Raw genomic sequence first — 19,975 nt, 5'->3', positions numbered from 1 at the left:
CAAAGAACTAGCAGATCTGATGTACAACAGCTGGTAAAATGCTCAAAACCCTTAAGTACACTTCCACATGAATCATAGATTATTTATGAGGGTAGATCAGACTTTTATAACAACAAATAATCGGTATCAAACAACTATTACAGCAGAATCAGATCTGAATTGAAGCACCAAAGTACCAAATTAATCCCATGCTAAATATTATATCAACAATATGTCCTTAAATAGCAATTTAGGAAGGCATCTTTAATATATTTTATTAGCAAATTCACTTGCATCAGTTGGTGTGGCTATATGGAAGGTACAAACACTCAAGTGTGGTAATAAACTTGTCTGGCAGCACCTCGAAGGTGCTAAAAAAGTCTGAAACCTTTCTAAACTGGCTGCAAATGCCCATTAATAGCAGATCTAGGAGATGAACTTTAAAAATCAGCAAGACAAAGATAATATGACAGCAGCAATACTGCAAAACCTCTTTAAAAATCAGCAATAGCGACAAATCAGCATGGTTCAACTGCTGGAAACGTGATGTTTGATGATTGAAAATCTTCACAAACAGCAGCAAATCTAATCCCCTTTTTCACATTGTAGCAGCATTGGAGCAACTGAAAATGACTTCAAATCCTCAAATTAAGCTTCAACAAATCACAACAATTGGGAATTACCTCTAATGTATGAGAGGGTTGAAATTAAAAGGGTTTTTGTCCTCCAGATCTCTCCACACTAAGGGTTTTCATTCTTGAATGCTCCAAATTCCAAATTAGAAGGAATAGCGAAATAACAAATAAGGATGGTTTGCTTTAAGCAATGCCTTTCATTTATAGTTGCCATTTGGGTCCTCTATTTGAATTTTCTTTTCTCTTTAAGTATTTAAAATTACTTTTAAAATTACACAGAGTGTCTAAAAACACCTTTTAAACACACTTTTTAAATATGAAATAGGCCTTATAATAATTTTTAATGTGGCCATTTCAAAATAAAGTGATAGGTTCCAACTTTAAAGATTATTATTATTTCCCTTGATTTGTCCCTTATCCTATGGGAAATAAAGAATAGGCGACAGATCCTCAATTAATTCCTTTAGTTTTGAAAAGGGGACATGACAGAAGCAATCTTTTTATTAGGATTGTAACTTCTACTTTAGTCCCTCCCTTGTCCATTCTTTTCTTGGATGTAGTTCTCTCATTCTTGCCCTTTCTCAGGGGTTTTCTTCTCCTGTTTGCTGAGGTTTTGGTACTTTATTAATACAATTAGCTTTTGTAAAGAAAACTACCATGCATTTGAAATAAACCCTATTTGTGGGTCTTGCCTGGGCACATTGAGTATTCTGATAGTCCATGGACCATGTGTTAAAAAGACATGGTTTCATCTAAGGTTTCTATGGTTTACTCTTCTAACCTTTTTAAGGTCTTCAGTCCTATATCTTGGATTAACAATTCATAAACTATGACCATCTCATAGATCCGTGCTATTTTTTGCTGGTCTTTTTCTCTTTTTGACTGAAGTGGGTATTCTAAAGGTTTGTTGCACATTATCTCAGCTGCTTTTGGCTTGCTGTAGTGGTTTTAGATTTGGTAATTGGCGATGAAATTGTACCGCATAAAATATTTACCATTCCTTATCAACAGTTGGCCATTTTTCCTTTTCTTTTGGTATAAATTGTTTGCATCTTTTAGATCAGAGGAGTGAGGTACATTAGGAGCTTCCTAGACCTCCCAAAGGCCTTCAATGTTCAATGAGAATGGCTGATTTAGAGCCTAGATGGGGTTAGAGTCACTGATTTGTGACATCCTCTACACCTTCAATCTTTCATGCACATTGGAATTTGTCATGTCTTTTCTATTCTATATTCAATGTGATATATGCAGGAGAGGTATTTGGGAAGGGTTTTGTGTTGGTTTTCTTAGATTTGTTCCAATAGTTAAAAGGTAGGGCATATTCTAGCAAGATATCCATGATCATTATATATCTGCTACCTGAAGGATTATTCTTGTAGTTAATAGGCTGTTCCAATTTCACCCCTTCTGTAACTACAGAATCTTATTGGGAAGAGTTTACTCTAGATCAAAGGTGATGCATAGTAGTGTAGTATACTCACCTATTGTATTTCCTATCTAACACAGCACAAATTCATGTCAGTAATGATTTGGAAGAAGGTGAAGCCTAACTCAAATGGGAGAGATGATTGAAAGATCATTTGTAATTTTGTAGATTTGGTGTGAATATCATTGGTCTCACCTTCTTATGAACCAAGGTACTCCCTTGGAAAGCCTGATCATTTTCTTGCTTGGAGCTGAAGACTGCAACAAAAGATCCCTTATCCATCACCATAATAATTATTAATCTAGAAGATTTCCAGTTATCATTTATCCAGGATAAACGTCTACAAATCTGCAAATTAAAGGCAATTTTTTGAGAAGTGGCAACCTCTGGATCATTTCATCAATAGAAAATTGAACCTTCAGGCCATTCTCCTTTTTGGAGACGAAAGATTGTGCAATCTGGGTATGCTGCTGCATAAAACAGAGTATACTCTCTGCAAATGGCAGAGGTGTCTTTATAAATTGCAGATGTAAAACTTTGGGAAGGCCGAGTTTCAGAGGAGGCTATGATTCCCCTCTTTGTGAGGGGTTTGGAAGTAAGGCATGGGTCCAGGCTTGTATATGGTATTTCTAAATTCCAAAAGGATTGTGGACTTTTCATTGCAACTTGTTTAATATTTGTGTGTAAGTGATTCTGATGCGTCTATGAGCATGTGTTCCTTCTTTTTGGACATGAAACAATCACATAATTAAGGTCAATCAATTATAGAATTGCAGATTTGTACATTCATGTGTGGAGTATAAATTTTCATGACGTGATATAATTTATTGATTTCAACAACTATCCTTTTTGGGACCAGGAAAACATGTATTTGTTAAATATTGTTATACATGCCAGTTCTTATTACAATGGATTTATAGATGCTAGTTCTTAATACAATGTATTGTAATTCAGGCTGGTACAAGGACAATTGAAGTGGAGTTGACGACAGTTTCAAGTAATTACCATGTGGAATTGAATCCTAGTGATGTGGGTTTCCAAGATAAATATGTTGTTCAAGAGATTATCAAAGAAATGGCCAAGAGTAGGCCCATCGATATAAATGGAAATAAGGGTTACAAAGGTATTTACCTCAGCCTCGCTATTTCTTGTCTGGCTCAGTACTGGTTTGTTGATGTACCATGATAACAAAGAGATGAAACCAAAGCTAAAATAACTTGAAATTTTTAGTTAGGGGAAAGGCAAAGGTACTAGTCCAGTTGTTTGTCATTGTGCCTGGAAATAAAAATTAAAAACCTTATAAAGGAGCCTGACATTTATATGGAATCACAGTAGACAAGTCAAATGTATAACTTGTGCATGTTGAGTATGTTAGGAATGACGCAAAGCAGAAACTTATTATAATTTGCATTTTCAGTTTCATTTTGCTTCCTATTTTTTTTTTCTCTCCCTTTGACCTCTTTTTGGATAGAATGCAAGAGTGAGAATATTTTTTGATGAAGGATAAGAAGTAGAGTTTACAGAATTAAGAAGATTGAAACTGAACTAATAGGTTCTCCTATATATTGTAGCATTAACTTGATTCTGGAACATAGATCATTGAGGATTTTTATTTGCTGGCAGTATTGGTTCTCAATGAGGTTGACAAACTTTCTAAAGAAGCTCAACACTCTCTTCGACGGACAATGGAACTGTATAGTGGAGTCTGCCGAATAATTTTATGTTGTAATAGTGCATCAAAAGTTATTGAAGCAGTTAGGTCTCGTTGTTTAAATGTTCGCATCAATGCACCATCAAAAGAGCAGGCAAGTTTAGAGGAAAGCATATAATTCATAGTTATTAATAACAGTTTGTTTACATTTTGTGCTTCAGCAATACTTATATTTGTAATGATGATTTAGATTTCAAATCATGATTTGCAAATTGAAAAGAGTGAAGTGTGCTGTACTTTCTCACTGATCTTTTCTTGTATATTTCAAAATTCAAACGTTATTTGATTATTCTCATGAATCACTTGCATGTATTTTTTACATGATTGATCTATTTTTGTTTTTTGGTTCAGATAATTGAAGTATTGGAGTATATTGCAAAGAAAGAAGGACTACAACTTCCTATAGGATTTGCAGGTCGTATAGCCATACAATCTGAGAGAAACTTAAGAAGAGCAATACTTTGCTTTGAGACTTGCAGAGTGCAACAGTAATACCCTTTCTGGTTACTACTTTGTGTAGTTAATGCATTTATTATACCTTAGGTTAAGCTTACTGAGGTAACTTGTTTACTTAGGTTTAGTTATTTTTGTTGTTTTTGGATTATGAGGCATTATTGGCTTCCATTGGTGTTACACTTACTCTTTTGGAGAATACGGTGTCATCTCATTCCTTGGAGTTGCATTTTGTGGAGAGTGAATTGTCATCCTCTCCTCCTCACATTTTCTATAAATGTAACTTTATTTCATAAATGGATAGCCAAGTTTTTTTCATTGCATTTTGTATCTATGTAATTTCTTTGAGCAACTAGGTTATTGAAAACAGCTTTAAGGCATTTGTTCTTGGGAATATATTTCATGATTATCCGAAAACTTACATCTACCTTATCATTTTTGGATAATTATAGCCATTTCCTACATTTGTTTATGTCTTTATTCTGGTTTGTCATATATCATTGTGTTTACTGAATAATTATTGGAATCTTTTAAGTCAACTTCAAAGTTTTGTTCTCCAGGTATCCTTTCACTGATAACCAACCTGTGCAACCAATGGACTGGGAACAGTACATTTCTGAGATAGCTTCAGATATTGTGAATGAACAGAGCCCCAAAAGGTTAGTAGTTACGTGGAATATGGGTCTCGGAGGACATTCATTTGGTATGATATGTTCTAAAGGAAATATGAATTTCAGTAGCTTGTTCACTTTTTAATATTTTATATATAGCTTTATGTTTCATGGCTGAATTTGACTGCATACTCAACCACAGTTTTTCCTCAGTTTACAGTCTTTAATCCTATGGCCAAATTTTATTTTATAGATAGGAATGGGCTTTACACTTATGTTTTGTGAACACAGGAGGAGAGTGCATAACACTTGGGCCTTTTTAATCCTGTTTAGTGGATGGTGTAGGGTTTTAAATGTCAGGGCCTATCATTCATTTAGTTTCTGTTCATTTTGTTGTGCCTGGAAGATTACCGAGTTAACAGGATAACAAGAACGGACTTACCAGGCTATGGAGACAGGAAAGATCCTTGAGCTGACACATCTCCTGTGCCTTACTTTACTTCTCTATCTATTGAAATCCTGTTCATGTAGAAATCTACTGATTGTACATGGAATGGTACCTAGTTAATGACAAGAATTTCAAAGTGATCTATCTCCTTGAAATTTATTCCCTGGTTACAAAATTGCTTGACACATGACATCAATAGTGCAGCATTTGATAGGAGGGAGGGGAAATTTCTTGGCATTTAACATCCACATTTATGCTAGATACTAGGCCAATGTAGTCACCATTTCATTTAGAAGAACTTGTCATTCTCCTTCATGAAAGACATAAATGCATAATTTTAAACTGTAACCTGTTTTGCTTAAGTCTTTGGGTCACCAGGTCTATCTCAGTTGAATATCATGATACTCGAAGGCTGTAAATGGAAGTTCAACCATTTATAGGTCATAAGTGTTTAATGCTAGGGAGTCATGGTTAGCTGTCAATTATCTGGTGATTTCCTTCATTACATGAGAAATGCAAAAAATTTCACCATCTTCAATTTCTTATTGTTAGAATGTTGTCATCGATGTCAAAGGTGAGATTGTCATTGGTTAAGGAATTGGATAGCTGTGATTTATATGAAAGAGCTTAATACACAATCCAAATGAAATATTGTCATTGATATCAAAGTTTGAGAAAACAAAGTCATTGATATCAGCCTAAGGGTGTAGATAATATTGTCATTAATGTCAAAGCAATTGGAGTGATATATTAAAGACACTATAAGACAAGATTTGAGATTAATATAATCTTTAAGGCAGAGATTAATAGATTATAATGGGCAGTAACAGGAAGCAGCGATAAAATAGACTCAAACTAATGCTGGCCTACCACGAAGAGAAGCAACTTAAGAATAAAAAGAAAAGACAGTGACTTGACATAGACGTGAGTTGACTACGAGCACAAAGTAGTTTCAGAATCTAATGCAATCACTAAGATGATTATATTTTGGCAGATATAGAAAAGCCGCTAGCATAGAGATGTCCACATTCTTTGAACAGCAAAGATATCATTAACATATGCAGCAGTTTGTTAATGATAGCAACGAATGTTTATAACACAAGCATTAATAATCTTAATCGTGTCAATAACAACGACAGTAAGAGGGAAGACACGATGACTCTAGAGAAAGTTTGAACAATGTAGATCACCATTACATTGGAAAAGATAATAACAAGTGATAAGAAGAAGACAGTGATACAGTGATCATAACAAAAAACAATAGAGCAATCAGTATGCACAACGATGATCATAGAGGTCTAAACAAATAAACTACAATACAGTGATCTTAAGATACTGAATGGATACAGAGTTCAAGACTTTGATAAAAATATCGATTTGGGTTTATCAATGATACACTTGAAGCACTCCTTATAATAAGACAATTGACTTATTCAAAATGATAATGATAAGGAGCGGGTACAAAGTTTATTACAAGGCAATATAAAAGTGCTTTATTGATCTGGCCGACTTATCAAGGTAGCTTATTCGATTAAGTCACAACATTGGTTTTATTGAACAACAGAAATTAATAAACAAAAAGGTGAACATAAATCTAGTTGGAAAATGAAACATATTCATTTACGATATTGCTCCAATAAATTGTGGTATGAATAGCGACTATTCAGATTACAATAATATTGGCGAACAAGCCTGACAAAGTGTAATAGAGGAAAGAAGCGTTTAAATGATCAAAGGCAGTGATATAAAAGATTTGCCTATATCATGTGCAGCGATTGAAGTAACTCATTATAATAGACAGCGATATAGAAAAATGGGAAGAAAAAATATATTGAAAATGACGATGTCAACTCTTCAGGCAGCGATATTGATAAGCAACATCAGTATCATATACAGCAGTATTAAGGTATTAAGGAAACTACACATCAACGTCAGCACAAAGAAATTGACTCAGCATCAAGTAAATTTGTTTGTATCGACTTGTTTGTTGGTATCGACTTGTTAAAGAAATATGTTTGTTAATGATTTCTAAACAAATACAATTCATGAAAAGGTGCATTTTAAATACACAAAAAGATATATGAAAGAAGATGACCAGTGGATATGACTGATGAATAAGATATAAATAAGAATTAAAATGAAGATTGATAGTGTTGTGTTGTCACTTGTCTCTGACGTTTGAGTAAAAATAGAGTATCATATGAATTTAGAACAGACGTATATACAGAGATAAAGTGAAAAAGGAAATATATCATATACACAACAGAATAAGGAAGTGAGAAGATGCAGATATAAGGAATATATATATGCAGGCATAAAAGGAATTTTATCAGATATATGAAGGGATCATGAGCAGATTGGTGAATAAGAATAAATGAAGATATGGAAGGAGTATGTATGCAGATTTGGTAGTTAGAATATATATAGAACATTGACGTGAATCAATGATGGAATAAGTATAAATAATCATGAAAGTTGTTGTAAGATATTTTTGTGAAGGAAATAGTGAACAGATTTCATAGCAGATTTGAAAGGGAAGTGAGTGATTGTTTTGTGGCAGATTTATGATCAAGTGATAGCAGTTTGAAGAAGGAAATTTGAAAAGAATAGAATTCATCATCCATTGTAGAAGCAACATGGTCAAGGTGGAAATTTGAAGAAGTGGGTTGGTGCTCACGAATTTAGAAGTGGGAGTTGGTGCTTCCAGTGGGCTGGTGCTCCCGAATTCAGAAGTGGGAGTTGGTGCTTCCAGTGGGTTGGTGCTTACAAACAAACTTAGTGGTTGGTGCCTACAAATATTGTAAAAGAAGATATTCATATAAGCATTTATTGCCGTGGTTTTCTCCCGTCAGGGTTTCCACGTAAATATCTTGTGTTCTATTTGTGTTCATAGTAGTTAGATCTCATTTGAATAATAATATACAATGATTATGCTTATGAGATAAGTTATATGATTGTGATTAAAGTTCAAGAAGTAAAAGTTTGCTAATATACTGATTCAACCCCCCCTCCTCTCAGTATATTCTTGTGCTCTTCACTTATGTTGTTTCTTTGTAAGTGATACATGATATAGAAAACCATATTATTTTTGGTACTAGTAATTAGTAAACTTGAAACTCATTTCTACTTTGCTTTTGTAGGCTTTTTGTGGTCAGGGGAAAGATATATGATCTTCTTGTGAATTGCATTCCTCCTGAAGTAGTTTTAAAGGTGATCCTTTAAAGTTCAGAAGCTATCTTAGAGCTTTACTTATTCAAACTATTTGTTCTATTCATAAAGTTGTTGGAGCAAAGTTGCATATTTATCAATTTTATAAGAATTTGTTCAATATCTATGACCTTGTCTAATTGGAATTCATATGAATCACCAAAGTAGAGATTGGTGTTTGAATTGATGAAGAAGTTGGACTCTGAATTGAAACATGAAGTTTGCCACTGGGCTGCTTATTATGTGAGTATTGCTATTGCTTAACTTGTAGTATTGCATTGCCCTGGTTTTTGGATTCGACTTGACCTTTCATGATTGCATATGATGACTAAGATGCCACTAGCTAAGCATTATTTTAACATCAAAAGTTTTCATATTATATTGCTACTTGCAGGAACACAGGATGCATCTTGGACAGAAGGCAATATTTCACATAGAAGGTACCATACTCTTAGTCAGTAACTTCCTATAAAGCACTGCCTTTCCTTTGTTATGGATGTATCATCTCTCATCTCCTTCAATTTTTTGATTTCAATTTGGGTTTGAGGCTTTTCTTGTGGTTGCCACTCATAGTTGTGGCAATTGCATGTGTACTCCTGTAATGTATCTTGATTTCAAGGCTTAATTTGCCATCTAGAGAAATTTATTTAGTTCATTGCTGTGTAGCCTAAACTGTCTTTGCTATCTTGTGGTTGGCAAATTACATTCCAGTCCTAGAAACAACAATATAGGTATGTGGGAATCAAACATGCAAGAAACCTTTCTGAGAGAACCATAAGCATTCTAGCTCCATTTCGTGCACTTTCCCATCATCTCAAAATGTTTGCAGTGTGTTTTGGAATTGGTTTTGGTGCTGCACACATTCTAATTTTTTCTGGGGCCATCAACTATTTGAAATTTAATTTTGAACCACTAAAGAAAACTAAACTTATACTATTATATTAGTAGAGAACAAAAAGAAAGAGACAAGGAATAGAAGTAATGAGACAAAAAAGGAGCAATAACTGTAGGTAAGATTGCAGAGGAGACGGAATAACAGCAAATGATATTTTTTTCTATTTTAGCAATTTTAAGTTGAGAGAAGTGAAGAGAGTTGGATGGGAACCCTTTAATTGGCATTTGTGAGGTGGAATGTAGGTTTTTCCTTAGATTGTGGTTTTGTGTTGAAAAAGGAAATTGATAAGAGCATTGGCCATCTGCTAGGCTTGGATTTTAGATGGAGTATACCTCCACAATTCATCGTTCTCAAATTGTGAATGTTTTGAGTTCAACTGCAGGATTATCTTTTGAGAGAGTTAAAAGAGATAGCCATGAATAAAGTTCCTTATTTTGGTCAAGAAGAGACCTATACCATAGTTTGAAAAAATGTGGACTTAGCAGCCCAAAAATTTGACTTGGTCTTGGGACTGGACAAAAAATAAACATAATTACACGATAAAATACAGAAATTAATGCATTTAGGGGACCTAAAGCTCTTCTATGATCATCAATCTGTAATAATTTAAGCATTACATATGTCATTTGACTCTCAAATGTTCAAACTTTGAAAATTGAAAGTTTCAAAGCCGAATAATACATTGTATTACAACAAAATTATAAACAATAATTGTTTAACAGCACTATGATATTTACTTATGTAAAAAACAGCCAAATACAATCTTCATCACCTACATCCCCTTCGTAGCATAACTTAATTTTTTTGGGTCTTTGTAATGTCTCTTTGTTAGATAGTCCAGTTGTCAGCATGGGTTAGCCTATAATTAGGGTTTCCGTGGGCTAACGTGATGGATAGGGAGCCCATTTGGGGGTTTGGTGATCTTCTAAGGAGTATTGGAGACGTTTTGGGCGTTTTGAGGTAGTTTCCTATTTTTTTGGAGGGTTCCTATTTTTTTGGAGGAGACTGCCAGTTCCATTGCCACATCCAGTCATCATCCTTGGACAGGTGACATCATTCAGTTTTTAGTTTGGGAGTTCTTGTGGTGAATTCAGGGATAAATTTGGATTATTAAAATAATAACTTTAATAATTCCACTTAATTGAATGAAGTGCTTTCTTAATAAAGTATTAAATAAAGGGGACCACCTTCGCCCACGTTGGCTAGGAGACATAAGTTTTTTTTAAAACAACTTAAAATAAGAAAAGGGAGCCTAGGGAAAAAGTACGATCAGCATAAAGAAAGGCCAAGTATTTTAATAAAACATTATAAAGTGTTTTAAAATAAAGCATGGAAACCCTAAAAGGTACGTTTAAGGTTCGAGGCTATTAAAGTGACATGTTGGGGTTTCTTTGGTCATTCATTCAATCATTTTACATCAGCTATTTTGGAATTGAGCTTTGCAAATGGTTTCCAGCAGCAAACCAGCCTTCAGGGAACAAAAACCCGTTTGGGATCAGTGAATTGGATGCAAACTCAGTTCATAATTGTGGGGAATTCATACAGGATTACTATTTGTGCTTCAATTGAGAGTACTATCAACGGATTTAGACCTATATCAGCAGATTTAGACTTTACCTTGCAGATTGAAGAGGGTTTGGAAATCCCTAAAGGCTGCCATACCATTTCTTGGGCCAGCCATACCTTGTTCTTGCTGGCCGTACCACTTGCAGGCCTTAGGGTGCACAAATTGTGCCGTACATCTCAGTAGAAGGTTTGAAATTGGAGTGTTCTTCATTGTCATCACTTTCCAGCAGAGATTTGATAAATTTTTCAGGCTATAGATGACAAAAGGGGTTCAAATCAGTCATTCATTGAGGAAAATTTAGTAGATTCAATAATCTTGCTTGCAGGCCAAGCACAAATCTTAGCAGTTTCAGAATATTTGTTTTTGTTAATTATAGTTGATGCAAATAAACTCCATTGGAGTCATTGGACATCCTTGGACGCTCATCCATTGTCTTCTATTCAAGATTATTCAATAAATCCACTTTCCTGGCTAGGCGTTGGACTCTTGGTACACTCATTGTGCTTTGGTGAAATAGATTTCTTGATTTTGGAAGTTATTGTATTGCTGTCTTAAAAATCAGAACTCTGAAATTAATAAACAGTTCATTATATTCTTGCATTTTGCTTTCAAAGTGATGGTTTATTGGCATTTATTCATGATTAAATCCCATGCAAATTACTGATAACAAACCCAAGCAAAAACCCTCAAAAAATCAGTCTTAAAACCTCAATACAGCAGAATAAGAATCAGGAAAATTCACTATAACCTGGCTGGGGATCTTTCAATCTTGAACTTGGAGGTTGGTCAGTATCAACATGAGGATGGATTGCCTAAGAAATTTCTTCTTTTGCCTCAAATGCTTCCACCTCTGTTGCTGCTCACTCCAATTCAGCTAGATCTTCATCAATAAATACAATATCATTGTTTTCTTCTTCAATTTTGCAATCAACAAAAGGATTGTTTTCACTCAAGTCACTAGGATCATTAGAAGGACCCTTGACCCTTTTGGTTTGAAGATAAAGGTTGTACTAGAGGATGGCAAAGTCATTAAGACACTCGTGGGTCAATTTGTTTCTCTTCTTCATGTGAGCGCTCTCAAACAGGCTCCAATTATGTTCACACCTAAAAGCACTACAAAGCTAGGATAAAATATGGATGGCTAGCTTTTGAAGAATTTGTGTGCTAGCATTGTAATTCTCCCACCACAAATCTACAAATAAAATATTTAAAATTATATAAGAATTAATTAAAAAATTTAGAATATGTTCAAACTTTTAAGTTTTTGGTTTGTACTTTCTAGTATCAAGTTAAAAGTTAAAAGGATTATTTTTTTATTTGAATGTTGTTTTTCCTTGTTTTGAATTGTGTGAGTTGAAGAAAAAAGCCTTCCATTGCACCCTCGTAGACTTCCAACTCATCAAGAGCTATTTCTCTATTCTCATAATCTTGTACCATCTTATCAAGGTATGAAACAACTCTTGCCATGACCTCCTCGTCATCCTTAAATGCGTTAGAGAAGTAAACTTTGGGTTTAAATAGTTGGCCAAGGCATGCATCTATTGGTGAAGTTATTTCACCCATCTACAATCAATGATGTGTCAAATGATCTCATGCATTATTTTTTTTTTCTACTCTAGTAGTGCAAAATGGCCCCTTTGGCCCTATCCATGCCCTTTGGTAACTCATCGACATGCCATCCCCATCCACCAAACACAAAACCTTGACCAAAGGTTTTTTCACCAAAAAAATTGAAAACAAATTTTAAATTGTTACAAAATTAGCTAAAAACAAAAAAAGAACAGCAAGTATATAATTCCCTATAAATTTACGTTTTTAATTTTTACCTTGAATAACTCCTTTGCAGTCTTTTTCCCTTAAATTTTCTTGGCACATGGAGATTCCATCCATGAATTGACCAGAAAAATTTGCTTGAGAGAATGAAGCTACAGCGCTATGCAAAATGAGGAAGTGGGTGGCAAATCGTCACTCTTAGTTGCACAAGCTTCTTGCCATTTGTGTGATCTCTCATCAAAGAAAGGACAAGTATGGTTGTAAATAAATTTGATAACTTGTTTAGCGTCGTCAACCATACTTTTGACTCATCCAATTTTTCAATGTTCTCTAGCATCAAATACAAGCAATGTGTAGCACAAGGAGTCCAAGGAGTAGTGGGATGTCTCTCCATAATAAGTCTTCTTGTGGATACATATGCTATTGCGTTGTTCATGACAATTTAAACAACATTTTCAACCCCAACCGCATGGATCACCCCATCCAATAAATGAACAAAGTATTAACGTTTTAACTTCTCGTGAGGCATATGAACTTAAAGAACATCAGTATGACACTTGAAGCCACTAAAATGTTCAAGAGAGTCCTATTTCAGTCATCTTTTCGTCCATTTGATAAGATATTGTAGCCCTTTCTTTGTCATACTTTCTTTTGATTGTCAACCACAAGCCGTGTATTTTTGATACTTCCCACTGGAAATGGCCCAATTCAAATTTTAGTGGTCGGACTCTTAAACCCTCCTTTTACAATTATTAATTCATTTACTAACTCCTCTCAATATGGTCTGTTAGCCAAATTGAAGGGCATTTTTTTCTACTATCAAAAATTTGTTGTTGCCATCCTAGCTTCATGGTGTTTCTCTTTATTCTGCGCAATACCTTCAAGTGAGGGTTGTGCTCTTCGAAAGATAGATGTTTGTCACCGTTGTCATTGCTTCCTTTGTTCTCTTCTTTTCCAATTTTTTATATCAAGACTGGTAAGAGGGCATTCATTTCTCTCCCAGACTCTTCAGGTGTGCCGTCACATGCTCTTCCACCATGTCTAGGTATCCAAGTAAGGTTGTATTTTAATGTATTGATTCCTTTTGTCATAAGAATCTTGCAAAAATTACATTTGATTTTTCCCTTGGCATCACCTCGTGTCCCATGCTTCCATGTAGGATCTTTCTTGCTGCTACTTTGCCATGAACTTACTATTGCTAATTTTGACATAGGAAAAAAAATCAACAGGGTCTGAAAAAAAAATGTTATTGCAAACATTCATAAGATAAATAAAATGAAAAGCATGTGGCAGGGTTAAGAATTAGAGCAGAAAAGCCAAAAAAGGAGAAGAAATCAGCAGGGTTCAGAAATATTGTTATGGTAACCATTTATTAGATAAAATGGAACCAAACATGTGGTAGGATTAGGGAATGGAGGGGATAAAAAAGAAATGGGCTGTATCACCCGTAGGTTCTCAACATTTATCATTTCAAATCCGGGAAAAAAAGGGATTGTTCAAAATTAATGAAAAGCACTACAAATTTGCGCATGTCTTCAAATTGTGTTCAAACACAATTTAAAATATTGTTCCCATCTCTGCTGCTTGCAACTTTGCTTGGCCAAAAAGAGAGGAAAAAACACAGAAAATGTGGTTCAAAATAGAATGGAAAAACAAACTGGGCATGTGGGTTTTTCCTTTTCATGCCAAGTGATTTCAACTTCAGAACATGTGAGCTGCCTTCAGAAATGTGTCTCATTTCATGCACAGACTTGGGTGAGTTGCAAAGAGTACTTGGCTGAGGTGCAACTTGCAAGTCATGTCGATCAACACATATCTGCGAATGGCTCACAAGTTGCACCAAGTTTTCCATCAGAGGCCTAAACCATAGAGGACAAAAATGGCATGAACATTTATTTTCTGTTACATTGCTCGAAACTTGCAGTTTAAATGTTGTGACCAACTTTACTTTTTGGCATTGCTTGAAAGTGTAATGATTCTCGGAAAAGTTTGTTAACTTTAAAACAAGTCATGGAACAAAAATAAATTATAATCCTCAAAGTGAACTCATTTTGGCACTTGTAAATGAATTTTCTGTTGAATGAAGTTCCATCTTAGAGGGAATGCTAAAATTTGCTCCCAACAGCGAAGAAACTGGACTATAAATGCTCAACTTGTGTTAACGGAGCTATCATTGGGCTTAAATTTAGAAGTTAATAAAAGGTTGCTATGGACTTAATGCTTAAAAATTAGTTGTCTCGCTCTCAAAAAGTCAAGAAATTCCCTCTTCACTAACTGGCTATTAATATGGGTGTACTATATCTCGATGTGCAAGTAACTATGCCATTTAAGTTTTGTCATTTGGCATTCTAAAAAAGTATCCGAACTTCCATAATTTTCCAACAGGCAGCATACCATTTGTTGAGATTTCAGAATATGTCTCCCCAAATTATATCACAGATTCTTTCTATTTATTCTTCAATAAAAATAAATCTGGAAAAATGTAGTGGAACCTGAGCTAGTTGTCAAAGAAAATCACTATGTGCTCTTGCCAATTTTTATGGTTTCATTGCCCTAACAATAAATTGGATGTACTTCTTACCTCACGTTCCCTTTCATTGCATCTCAACTTAAGTTCATTCAAATTTTCCACAACTGCATTTAAGCTCCACATCCATACCTTCCACCTGAAGTTGTGCCCTTTTCACCTACAACCCTGCCCTGTTTGTGGAAAGTTTGTCAATAATAGTTTTGGTTTGAAGTTGTACACTGAAGTTTTGAAAAATCTATGATGGCAATTTTATTCCTCACTCGTTTTGATGATTTGAGGAGATTTATGTCTGCCATTGCCCACCAATCATGTATATCACAGTTTTTTCAAGTGTTCAGTATTTATCATATAGAATATATATTATTTATTTCACTCTTTTAAATCTACTTTATAATATATGAAATTTTGAATGTATTCTATATTGTTTTTTGTGTTCTATGATAGGTTAATTTAGGGTTCTGTAGGGGCCCTCACCTTAATGAAATACACAGAAATATAAAACGGGCATGAAAATCTGAGAAAGGCCCATTAGACTACATAAAACATGTAGTGCTAAAACAGCAAGGACAACACTGGCTAGAAGAACTCGTAGCAGTTAACATCATACAAAACCTAAAACAACAAAAAACCATTTCACCCAGAAGAGGAAATCAATGTGAGGGTCCTGTTGATGTGTGTTTTATGCACATACGAACACAGAATAAAATACCTAAGTTTTTTACCCCCTCTTGAACAAAATCACCTCAGATGCTAAATATCTGATCAACTAAGACGATTACAAGGTTTCTACGGTCAATTTTTGACATGTGGGTAACTCAATGGCTTAATGTGATAATGCTGTTTTCACTTGGGGACACACAATTGTTCAATTTGGGAATCTTTCATGGATTCAGAATTGGAATAAGCTATGCCGCTGACTTAGGATTTTGCAATTCAGCTCTTGATCTAATCTAACAAATATTTTTAAAAAGGGGACAAAAGGAATAGGGTTTAGGAATTCTATTCTAAAGCCTAGAATGCAAGAAAAGGGTGAATGATTTAATGGAATCCTACTAGGCAAGGTGTTGATTTGTGGTGTGCTTGATTAACCACGGGCAATGACACAGCGTTGCCCTCCCAACCATAGACAATAAACTCTATCGTCTTCCCCGAGCATAGAGATTACCATAGGAAAACCTTCCTCTTGAAGGTGAAAAACCCAACAACATAGAGATATTTATTCCTTCAATAAAACAGGAGTCTTTACAAGAAGCTGCTTCACTCTTTGAAGCTAAGTGATGATACAAGATCACCCTAGACAACAGTAAGGAATCTGCACTACTGTATATCAGTCTATGCTGATAAGTCCACCTTCTATATTCTACGATCTGCCTTGATGATCCTCAACCTGCTGTAGATAGCTTTGATAGAGATACACACAATATGAATCGCTGATGGAGAAGTGCGAATATGCTTGCTGTAGATGTGTTGCCCCATATATGACATACCCAAAATTTGAACTTCAAATTGGTCCCAATGTTGAATGAAGGCCCAAATATGTGTCTATGCGTAATGAGTGAGCATGTGATCCAAGGTTGTTGTCAGTCAAAATGTGAAAAATGGATGAATTTTGAAAATTACAAAGAATTGAGAAAAATCGCTTTGTGAACATGTCTTAAGCATTGTTTTGTGTCATATGACCAATTTTTGCCTGAACCCAGTTCATAGTTTGCCATATTTTAAACTTTCAAATTTTGATGTCCCTCGCTTTAAATCAATTAAAATCCCACGTCCAAGGTATTGTCATGAGGAATAAATGATGGTATATGCTTATCCTCCTACCTTGAAGGCGTGTTTCGAATTTCAGAGCCTAACTCCTTACCAATTGAAAGTTGTGGCCATTTTTCCTGAATCGAGGCATTAAAGTCTTATGGGAAATATTTGAATTATTCTTTAAAAAATAATTCAAATATTTTAAATTGTTTTCAATATATTTCTCATTTTGATCTTTTGAAGCGAAAGAGCAATTAAAAGTCCTTATGTAGGTTTGGATGAAATAAATCTTTTGCTCAAAGCCCTTAATTGCTCAAAAATTTCAAAATTCTAACCTTAATAGGTTAAAAATGCTCAAAAAGTGAGCAAGCCTAACCTATTGCTCAAAAGTTTCAAAAGCATAACCTATTGCTCTGAAAAGTCAAAATCCTAACCTTAGGAGGTTAGATATGCTAAAAAATTGAGCAATTCTAACCTTTATGCTCACTTGCCGAGGAATCCTAACTTTCTAACCTCCATTGCTCGAAAAACTTAAGTTCCTAACCTCATGACACTGGACATTTTCCATGCTCCAATTACAATCAAAAGATGCCATTGCCAGCCACTCCCCATCTCAATCTCACATCATTATGTAGAGAGGACCAGTTGAAAGAGGCGCTGCACATTCTGCTTACCACACACAATCCCCCTGGAGACTCCTCTACATATCTTCAGTTATTGTAGACTTGTATTTTCAAGAATGCACTCTCACAAGTGAATAATGTCCACTCTTTCATCGCTCACAAGCGATTTGCATTTGCTACGCGCACTGCTTTTCAAAATAGTCTTATTAATTTGTATGTCAAGTGCGGAAGTTTGGTGGATGCTCTTAAAGTGTTTGATCACATGAGAGAATGAAACATCGTGTCATGGAACACAATTATTGCAGCATATCGAAGACATGGGTATCCTCAAGAGGTAGTAGCACTGTTTCACCATATGCAACAAAAAGGCTTCCAACTTGATTAATTCACATTTGCCAGCATAGTGGTAGCCTGTGCCAAAATGGGAGCTTTAGATCAGGGTATGGACATTCATCAAAGCATAAAAGATAGAGGAATTTCGTCAGATGTTGTAGTTGCAACTGCTCTGGTAGACGTGTATGCAAAAATGTGGAAGCATATACAAGGCAAGTGAACTGTTTGACAAAATGCGTCAAGGAAATGTAGTCTCATGCAACATATGTACAAAATGGATTTGTTGAAAAGTGTCATGTCCCCTCGATCATTATATATATCATAAATGAAATAATAATAATTATTAATTAATATAATAATTACCAAAGAATGTTTGTTGGAAACTTAATTATTTATTAAATATTATTATTTAAATAATAATAATAATATTCTTGAAATATTCCAATAAAAATAAATTAATATTATATTATAAACATAATTTATATATTATAAATTTTAAACATAATTGTAAACACAATTTATATATTTAACTTGATATGAACGATTACAACATGTTTTAAAAGTCTGATTTTCAGGTTGTCTTCAGAATTGTTGACCTCCATTGTTGATTGTGTCTTCAGACATTCATTGTGTGAAAACACAAACCTTTCACACTTTTCCTTAGTCATCATTAATCCAGTATACTACTTTGCATTTTAGCTTGCATATTTTCTAAGCGTAAGGAGGTATAAATGAATTTTATGGAAGGCTTTCATGCCTTAGTGTTGTCACACTTTGAACTTAATTGCTAAAATTTACCAAGTGTATGGATTATTTTCCTGACTCCATGCTCTAAATTAGCTAAATCTTTAGAAAGTCAGGAATTTTATTACGAATATTTTCCTAAGTCTAACTTCGAGCTTCGTACAGGTACAATGTCAAAGTCAGGATACAAGGAAAGGAAAGAGCTGCTGAAGACGCTGGATTTTATCCAGAGTTTAAGATTTCATCCAGATGGAAGGAGATTACGGATACAAACATGCATTTTCTAGACTTCGACCAAATGTAGCGTCGGATGTTCGGAGTTAGAGATCAAGTTCCTTCCCCAGCATATGCGAATATTATGAAGAGTGGCATTTTCCATGCCGCTGGATTTCTACAGTCCATATAGTGCAGTGAGTTGATCCTGGAGTGTGCACGATGTTACGATCCGCTCACAAGAATGATTAAGAGTCCTAAGGGCGTTGTCATCGCCTACCTTGTTGAGGATGCTATTGCTGAGGTGTTCGGAATTCCACGCGGAACAGACATGAAGGATGTGACGAAGGAGGATTATGCAGACAGATACACAAAGAAGATGGGTGTATGCAAGAATTTAATTAACAAAGAGTGGATGATTGAGCCTAGGTCTCATCATTCCAAGGCTCCCAAGACACTTATGTGCATAGATTTTAAGGAGGAATATAGTGATTTGATATTCCTACTCAACAGAGTGATGGGAATGCCTCAGGGAGCAATATTTGATGGATGGATGTTCTACTTCATTCAGGATTGTCTGAGAGGAACACTAGTAAATTGGTCCAAGATTATAAGTGACAATCTGGATTTCCAGTTGAGGAACGTAGAGCGGTCCAAGTCATTCGCCACGACTTCTTACCTGGTGTACCTGTTTGCATGATTTGTTTCATACAGAGGATTAATATGCAAAGGTGAAGTCGGGAATGGGCAAGGACAATTCAAGAGTTATGAGTGCTACCTGCAGCTGAGCATGCACATAATTGAAGATTACAAAAGAGTGAATGATGCATTCACTATGTACATCACACGGATGCTGCAAGGCGGAATCCACAGAAGATTGTCCAAGGAGGCAACAGAGCTGATAGAAAAATATGGATCGTGGTATATACAGTTTCCCACTTTCACATACCTCAAGATTCGTGGGTTTCAATCTGAACGCTACAGACTTCCTAGGTATCCTACCGACAAAATGATATTGTTGGAAGTGGTGAAACAACTTCTAGAGTTCGATGTTATCCAGACAGAGAAGCACAGG

The 19,975-nt window shown here is 35.0% G+C and overlaps 1 protein-coding gene across 1 annotated transcript in view; it reads left to right on the top strand.

Moving 5' to 3' along the window:
• Positions 1-19,975, top strand: part of LOC131070906 (replication factor C subunit 3) — a 67,666-nt gene that overhangs the window by 22,072 nt on the left and 25,619 nt on the right. The window contains exons 4-10 of the mRNA XM_058006578.2: positions 2,995-3,163; positions 3,664-3,845; positions 4,103-4,239; positions 4,765-4,863; positions 8,404-8,473; positions 8,639-8,713; positions 8,865-8,910. Of these exons, the coding sequence (XP_057862561.1) occupies positions 2,995-3,163; positions 3,664-3,845; positions 4,103-4,239; positions 4,765-4,863; positions 8,404-8,473; positions 8,639-8,713; positions 8,865-8,910 (778 nt within the window). The remainder of the gene's footprint in view (positions 1-2,994; positions 3,164-3,663; positions 3,846-4,102; positions 4,240-4,764; positions 4,864-8,403; positions 8,474-8,638; positions 8,714-8,864; positions 8,911-19,975) is intronic.

The sequence above is a fragment of the Cryptomeria japonica genome, chromosome 1, assembly GCF_030272615.1.
Source record: "Cryptomeria japonica chromosome 1, Sugi_1.0, whole genome shotgun sequence".
NCBI lineage: Eukaryota > Viridiplantae > Streptophyta > Pinopsida > Cupressales > Cupressaceae > Cryptomeria > Cryptomeria japonica.
The sequence above is the reverse complement of the archived record's forward strand: the minus strand, read 5'-3'. Positions and strand labels throughout refer to the sequence as shown.